The following is an 8,522-nucleotide window of genomic DNA, read 5'->3' on the forward strand; positions in this document are numbered from 1 at the left end:
TGCTGGGGATTGAACCGGGGTCGCTGTGCTTTTGCTTAGCTTAGCTTGTTCTAAGTAGGTGCTTTAGACCACTGAGCCATCTCACCAGCCCCTATTAGTGATTTCTTTTGACATGTGGAAACTTTAAAAAAAAAATGTGGGATCCCAATTGCTGATTATTTGAAGTATTTCCCATGCAGTTTGATTTCTGTTCATGAACTCTTTGCCTACCCCTATGTCTTCAAGATTTCTACTTCTTTATCCAGTAGATTTAGCGTTTCAGTTTTAATATTTAAATCTTTGATCCATTTCGACTGTAGTTTAGTGCATGATAATAAACGTGGATCTAATTTTAGCCTTCGGCATATGGAGAGCCAGTTTTTTGAGCACCATTTATTAAGGAGGCTATCTTTTTTCCAGTGAACATATTTGGCCTTTGGTCAAAGATAAAGTGGCTGAGTATGTTTGTAGTTGTGTCTGCATGTTCTAATCTGTTCCACTGATACTCAGGATTGGTTTTTTTGCCAGTACTATGCTGATTTTATCAGAGTAGCTTTGTAGTGTAATTTCAAGTCAGGGATTGTGACGCCCCCTGTCTTATCTTTGTGGCCTAGGATTGCTCTCGCTATTCTAGGTCTCTTCAGGATCCAGATGAATTTTAGGAATATTTTCTATAGATCTGAGAGGTATACAAATGGTATTTTAATTAGGATTGTATAAAAATTTTGGGAGTATGGCCATTTTCACAATGTTGGTTCTTCCTACCTTGAGCAAGGAATATCTTCCCATTGTATGAAATCCTTTTCAATCTGGTTTTTTTTTCCGAGTACAGTAATTTTCACTGTATAAATCTTTTGCTTCCTTTGTTGGATTTGTTCCTAAGTATTTTATTTCTTTGGATGTTGTATGGAAAGACATTGTTTCCCTAATTTCTCTCTTGGTGTGTTTATTGATTGTGTATAGAAATAGTGTTGATTTCTGAGTGTTGAGTTTCTATTCTGCTACACTACTGAATTTGCTTATTAAATCTACAAGTCTCTTAGTGGAGACTTTGGGATTTTCTATGCAGAGAATCATATCATCTGCAAATAATGATAATTTCACTTCTTCCTTTCCAATCATTATTCCTCTCTCTCTCTCTCTCTCTCTCTCTCTCTCTCTCTCTCTCTCTCAATTGCTGTGGCTAATGTTTCCAGAACTATATTGAACAGGAGTGGTGACAGTGGGCATCCTTGTCTTGTTTCTGATTTTAAAGTGAAGGCTTTCAATTTTTGTCCATTTAGTACGATGTTGACTGTTGGTTTGTCATAGATGACTTTTATCAGGTTGAAATAAAGACCATCTATTTTGATTTTCTGTAAGGTTTTTCTTATCATGGATGAGTACTACACTTTGTCAAAACCTTTTTCTCATCAATTGAGATGATACTGAGATTTTTGTCTTGGATCTGTTGATGTGATATATCACATTTATGGATTTGCATATATTGAATCATCCTTGTATGCCTGGGATGAATCCCACTTGGTTGAGGTTTATAATCTTCTTGATTATTTGCTGCATTCTGTTTGCTAGTATCTTATTGAGAATGTTTTCCTCAGTGAGGATGTTTAGTAGGAAGATTGGCCTGTAGTTCTCTTTCTTGATTGGGTCTTTCTCTGGTTTTTGGTATCAGAGTAATATTTGCCTACAGGAATGAATTTGGGAGAATTCCTTTCCTTTCAATTTCATTGAAAAGCTTGAGAAGATTTGACATTAAGTCTTCTCTAAATTTCTTGCATAATTCAGCTGTGAATCCATCAAGACCTGGGCTTTTCTTTGTTGGTAAGTTTTTTGCTGTGTGTTCAATTTCATTCACTGAGATTATATTATTCAGAAATTTCCTATCTTCTTGATTCAGTTTTAGTAATTCATATGTATCTAGGAATCTGTCTATGTCTTCTGTGTTTTCCAGTCTGTGACATTAAAGATTTTTGAATTAGGTATTGATGTACTTCTGAATTTCTATAGGGTCTGTACTGAGTTCACCCTTTTCATTCTTAATGCATGAATTAGAATTTTTCTTTCCTTTTGTTCATAAGGTTGGCTATAAGTTTATCAATTTTATTTATTCTTTCAAAGAGCCAACTCTTTGATTCATTAATTCTTTGTATTACCTTCCTCATCTCCATTGCATTAATTTCTGCTCTCATCTTTATAATTTTCTGCCTCCTTTGGGCTGTGGGCTTGATTTGATTTTCTGTTAGTAGGAGCTTGACTTGCAGCATAAGATTGTTTATTCAGATTCACTCTGTCTTCCTGATGTAAGAATTTACTAGTATAAATTTCCCAATTGAGTCAGCTTTCGTTATGTTCCACAGATTCTGATAAGTTGTATCTGTACTTTTTATTGTAAATATTGCTTAATTTCATCTGTGACTCATTTATTGTTCGGGAGGGTATTTTTTAATTTCCATGTGTTTATGGAGTTCTTGCCATTTCATTTGTCAGTAATTTCCAGTTTCATTGCACTGCGGTCAGATAATATGCATGGGATAATTATAATTCCTTTACATTTACTTAAGCATGCTCTATGTGTTATAATATGGTCTATTTTGGAGAATGTCCCATGTACAGCTGCGAAGAATGTGTACTCTGACATTGTTGGATAGAACATTTTGTAAATGTCTACTTAAGTATGTTTTTAAAAAGTTTGGTTTAGTTCTTTCATTTCTTCAGTGATATTTGCCTATCTTTCTGTGACAGTGGGATGTTAAGGTCCCCTATTACAATTGTGTTATTGATCATTTGATTTTTCATGTCTGTTAAAATTTGTCTTATATAATTGGGTGCTCCTACACTGGGTGCATCTATATATATGATTGTTAACTCTTCCTCTTGCAGTTTTCACCTGGCCTATCTTTATCTTATCTTTGTCATTTCCTGCTGTATGTTCCCTACTTTTCCCATCTGTTCAATTGCTTGCTCTTTTTGGTGGCTCTTTTCTAGTTTTTTTTCTGGAAGTTTTGATTATTTTTGTCTCTTTCTAGAATATCTGTCAGTTCTCTTTGTAGAGTTGGTTTGGCCATCATGAACTTCAGTTGTTCTTTGTCATAGAAGTAGCTTATTTCTCAATTAAATTTGATCTCCCCTGCTTGGGAAATTTTCTCCTTCTATTTCTGCAAATAGTCTTTTTATGTCATTTGTGTTAACTCCTGCTGTTTCATTGATACCCATGAGTGTTATATTGTTTTCTTTTGTATCACCTTGCAGTTGTTGCATTCTTATTTCCTAGTTTCTTGGCGTTTTTAAGAAATCTTTTCTTTTGTGTTCACTAGTTGCAATGCTGTCTTTAAGGTGTGAAAGTCTATCTTTAGTTTCATTCAAGTGGTTTTCCAGCTTTCAATGGAATTCTTAATTTCCTGGATATCTATTTGAACCTGTTTCAAGCATTATAGTTCTTTCCTGTATTGTTCATTCATTGTTTCCGTCATTTTTCTATTCTCTCTTTTTGAACCTATTTCTTCTTTAGATATGCCGAGCAATTATTTCATCATAGTTGTCATTTCTTTTTTTTTTTTTTTTAATGTATTTGGTACAGGGTCTATAGGGTCTCACTACATAGATCAGACTCAGTGATTCTTCTGTTTTCAGTCTCCCAAGCACTGGGATTATAGGTGTGTGCCACCACTCCCAGTCTCAATTGCCATCTCAGTGCTCCCCAGGGGTGGGGCCAGCACGACACACTGGGGATCAAACCCCAGTTGCTATGCTCTGCCTAAGCAGGTGCTGTCATTTCTTTTTTTAATCTGAGAGAGTATTTCTCATTTGATGTCTTCTATAGCCCGATGGAGTTGTTTCTTTAGTTGCTATCACTTCAGAAATTTCAAGCATGTGACTTCCAAGTTCTATGACTTTGCCTCTGGGACTTGTTCTGGGTGGCATGGAGGTCTGACATTGCCTTTTGTTCCTTCATTTTTGGCATTTTTGAAGCTCCCAGTATTCACCCGGACTCAGCAGCGAAGGTGGGGTGGCATGGTGCAGGTAAGAAAGGCTCCCATGGCAGTGGGAGGGTAAGGTAGGCTCGCCAGACATTCTGTTGTGTGGGGTTCACTGTGGCTTCCACCTCTGTGAGTGGGGGTGAGCTACAGCTCCAGGCTTCGATGAGGACGGGGGCACTGATGCTCCACAAGGTTCTGGTGATGGTGGATGGCAGCAAGGTAAGGCTTACCAAGCCTCCCACCACCAGTGGGAGAGTCAGCTGCAGCTCAGCAGAGTCATGGCAATGGTGGGAGGGGCGACTGCAGCTCATGCAGGCTCCAGCAACAGTGTGTCAGGACTCATCAAGTCCCAATAGCTGTCCGAGGACCACCTGTCTTCTACAAGGATGTGAGAGTGACTGCAACTCAGACAGGCTCCAGCACTGCTCTATAAATACTGTTTTTATAAAATATACATCAGCAGAAAAATAAAATCTTCAGAAATTTTGTAACTCAGAAATATTCACTGTATATTTTATGGTTAATGCTTTTCTTACCTCTGAAAACATAGAAAAAACACCCAGTGGTATTGTTAATTACCTCACCCTCTCCTTAAAATAAACTGTTTAAAAACTGAAATAAAAGAATCAATTGGAGCAGAAGATTTATGATATATAGATTACATTTTATATTTGAATTTAATGTTTAATATGAATCTGTGAAGGCAATATGCTCAATGTAGCATGTGACTGAAATTTTTGAGAATAAATACAAATTTACAAAATATTTTATGAAATGATCAGCTTCACTTAAAAATAGATACAAATAAAAATATAGAAAAGCTATCACTTTACATGTATTAATTAGAAAAACCCACATTAAGATGATAAAAACCAGTGTTAGTAAATTGCAATGAGGCAGATATATGTAGGTATTCCTGATGACACTATAGATTAGTAAAATATTTTACAGCATTGGTTGTTCAGCCTTAACTCAACAAGCAATGAGTGGCCAGCAAAAACCGGTCATTGTAGATAAGCAACTGTGACCCAACAAAAAAAACAAATCTTACTTGATTTGGTAATTCTCTGCTTTTATAGTGATTTTAGAAGGAAACCAAATGCAGAGGGTGGAAAACACTAGAGTAAGGCGTATTGAAAGTACCATAATGAGTTCAAAGTGATACACAGACTAGGTAGGCGAGTGGAAATTTTTATTTAAATTTGAAATCGATAAATAAAAATAATGGAACAGCAAAAATATAACTGGGAAGGTAGCTTAGTGGTAGGGCACCTCTGTGGGCTCATAAACTCCCGCATCACAAGAGCCAAATCAACAAATATGGAACCCAAAAGAGCTTGTGCAGAACATTTCTTCTAAATAAAGCTATGTGTTCGAAAATAAGGGTGAGAACAGTATTAACTCTTAACTTTTATATTTGGGTGTTACAGTTTATTTCCAATTGCCATTTTAAGAAATACGAAACTGCCATTTCTGAAATAAGTTCGGTCCTAGCTAGGATTTTTCGTAACGGAGAGTCCTGCTGCTGTAGCTAACGGATCGTTTAAATGTTCACCGCAGAATCTTTCTCCTTCAGATCAGCATTGATGGCCAGGATATCAGGAGCCTTAACGTGAGATACCTGAGGGAAATCATTGGCGTGGTGAGTCAGGAGCCCGTGCTGTTTTCTACCACGATTGCGGAAAACATCCGGTACGGCCGGGGAAATGTCACCATGGACGAGATCAGGAGAGCTGTCAAAGAAGCCAATGCCTATGAGTTTATCATGAAATTGCCGCAGGTAAGGCGTCTTAGCAAGGCGGTCACCCTTAAAGTCAGAATTCGGCACTGGTTTCCAAGGTGAAGCTGATACCTGAGGCGTAGGTTGTCCGACTCTGCTAGAAAGTTCGTGAACTGTTCAGTAGAGGCCTAAGGAGCACGTTCGGGTACCTAGATGACTTACGATCGCAAACAGTAACTGCTAGGAGTTTCTTTCTGTCAGTGTTCACCTAGGATGCACACTATGGTAGTTGAGGCCAAGCTCCAAGTTGTCCTCATGTATTTCTAGACTCCCTCCCTTTGGACTTTTTTTGTTTTTGTTTTGTTTTTTGCTTATAGAACAAATTTGTTTCCCCCCAAATTGAAAAGCTTAAGTAAAAAAGATTATCTAAGGCAAACTAATATTTTTATAAGTTTGTATTACTCCTTAACCATTCCCATAGGATTATATTGCCAAAGAATTTCAGCGGGTGTTTCTGTGAGCCCTGCGGGGGCTCGTCTCCACACTCAGCGTTGATACGCATACGCACTGTAGGTAACTGCGACAAAAAACTACCTGTAATCCAGCTCTTGGGAGGCTGTACACAGGCGGATCACCACGAGTCCGATCTAGTAGTGACACCCTGAACACCCTGTAGACCTTCCGTAAAATGCAAAAAAGAAAGAAAGAAAGAAAGAAAGAAAGAAAGAAAGAAAGAAAGAAAGAAAGAAAGAAAAGAAAAGAAAAGAAAAGAAAAGAAAAGAAGAAAAGAAAAGAAAAGAAAAGAAAAGAAAAGAAGAAAAGAAAAGAAGAAAAGAAAGAACAACTTCCATTTCAACACATTCACAGTTTCCCACTAAGGATTATCTTGAAAGTAAACTTCATAATTTATGAAAGTGAAATGTATCTCTGCATTAGTATGTCTTAGTAGTACATTGATCCAGCCCGTACTTTTGTTTGTGTTTGTTTTCTGCAAGAGCGCTTCCTTTTGTATTTTAAATCCCTTCAGAGCTCTTCCACCTGCTTTGTTTCTGCTGTAGAAATTTGACACCCTGGTTGGAGAGAGAGGCGCGCAGTTGAGCGGAGGACAGAAGCAGAGAATCGCCATCGCGCGTGCCCTGGTGCGCAACCCCAGGATCTTGCTGCTGGACGAGGCCACGTCGGCCCTGGACACCGAGAGCGAGGCCGAGGTGCAGGCGGCCCTGGACAGGGTCCGTGCGCGCGGGTGCCGGAGGGAGGCCAGGCCAGGCTCGCAGCCCAGGGGCGGCTGAAGCTGTCTTCCGGCTCAGCTCCTCCCTTACCCGGGTTGCAGGGTCGTGGAGGTGACCGGCCTGGCTTTTAGTGAGCGCTGGGCATAGCCCAGACCCAGGACCCCCAGTGAACCGCTCAGCTTGGTCTTCTCTTGCACACAGGCTGGCTTTGGTCAAAGTAGTTATGCTAAAATCTACAACAAAATTAATAGGAACGTAGTTAAAGCTGTCGGAGTGCTTTCTATGACACGTTTGAATGGTGGCATACGGTTCCTTTATTTGGTGTATTGTAGTCTATTTAAAATTTGAAACTGTTTCTTTGTAGTTACACTTATTTCACTAAATTAGTAGGAAATAAATATTAAATTTATGCAAAACACATACACACACACAAAGAAAAATCTGGTTACCTCGACATTGGTCGGGTTGAAAATAGTTCAAAATACCTGGCTTACAGGCAGGAACGGAATCTTAATCCATGATTAGATGCTTTTCAGGAAATAAAGTTCACTTTACATGTCTGAAATAAGCAATAAGTCTTTAGGGGAGCAGTTAAGCACCATACACTGAGCTCAAGTGGCCTACTGGGACGCCTTTCAAGTCCCTCTCAGGCATCTTTATGAAGCTGAGGCTTCGTAGGAAGAGTCTCGTGGGGTGCAGTCATTGCTGATGCCGCTGTCGTGGCAGCCCCATGCAAACTCGAGGGAGGTGACGGTCTGTGGGTATGTTCCAATGCAAAAATCATAAATGTGTCATTTAAAAATGTTTAGCAATACCTGTGCAAGTTCCTTAAAAGAATCTTGTAATTTTAGAGACAAGATTGTGGATCCTATTTTTCCAGAAAACTTTATATCTGACTCTAAGGAAACACAACTGCCTTGTAGGCATTTTATTTTGGGGGGGGGGTACCTGGAATCAAACTCATGACCTTGCACTTGCCAAGCAGGCGCTGTATCCCTGGCCCCTTTATAGTGTAGTCAATCCATGCTTCCTCTTTTTTTTTTTTTTTTTCTGAACTGGGGATTGAACTCAGGCCCTTTCCTTGCCAGGGAAGCATTTATTCCACTGAGCCATCTCCCCAGCCCCAATGCTTCCTCATTTATCAGACAATATTTTGGTTCATTTTATATTGCTTAAATCAATGGTTATTGAGACAATAATCATTCCTCTTGAAGTTTCACACTGACTTCTATTGCTTTCATGGACATTACCATAACACTATATAAAGGAGTCAAAATATAATAGACATGAGATTTAAGGTAGGAAATCACAGAAGTATCGGTGCACATATGAATTACGTGATTAATCTTAACTTAAAATCTTAATGTACATACATATTCACGTATCAGCACAGACTTTTAAGATAAAGTCAGGTATAACAGATTTTTTTTTTTTTTTTTTTTTTTCCTGTATTTAATACAGGGTCTACAAGCTCTCACTACTTAGATCGGTCTCACAGTGAGTCTCCTGCTTTCAGCCTCCTAAGCGCTGGGATTACAGGCGCGCGCCACCATGTCTAGTATCAGTTGCCATCTCAGTGCGCCCTGGGGGCGGGGTCTTGGCCAGCACAACACCAAA

The 8,522-nt window shown here is 38.9% G+C and overlaps 1 protein-coding gene across 5 annotated transcripts in view; it reads left to right on the plus strand.

Annotated features, from left to right (window-relative positions):
* Positions 1-8,522, plus strand: part of Abcb4 (ATP binding cassette subfamily B member 4) — a 61,387-nt gene that overhangs the window by 25,076 nt on the left and 27,789 nt on the right. For all 5 annotated transcript variants that reach the window (XM_023717988.1, XM_023717989.1, XM_023717990.1 and 2 more), the window contains 2 exons: positions 5,533-5,736; positions 6,735-6,905. In XM_023717988.1, coding sequence (XP_023573756.1) covers positions 5,533-5,736; positions 6,735-6,905 — 375 coding nt within the window. The remainder of the gene's footprint in view (positions 1-5,532; positions 5,737-6,734; positions 6,906-8,522) is intronic.

This window comes from Octodon degus, unplaced genomic scaffold, assembly GCF_000260255.1.
Source record: "Octodon degus isolate 3935 unplaced genomic scaffold, OctDeg1.0 scaffold00056, whole genome shotgun sequence".
Classification (NCBI taxonomy): domain Eukaryota; kingdom Metazoa; phylum Chordata; class Mammalia; order Rodentia; family Octodontidae; genus Octodon; species Octodon degus.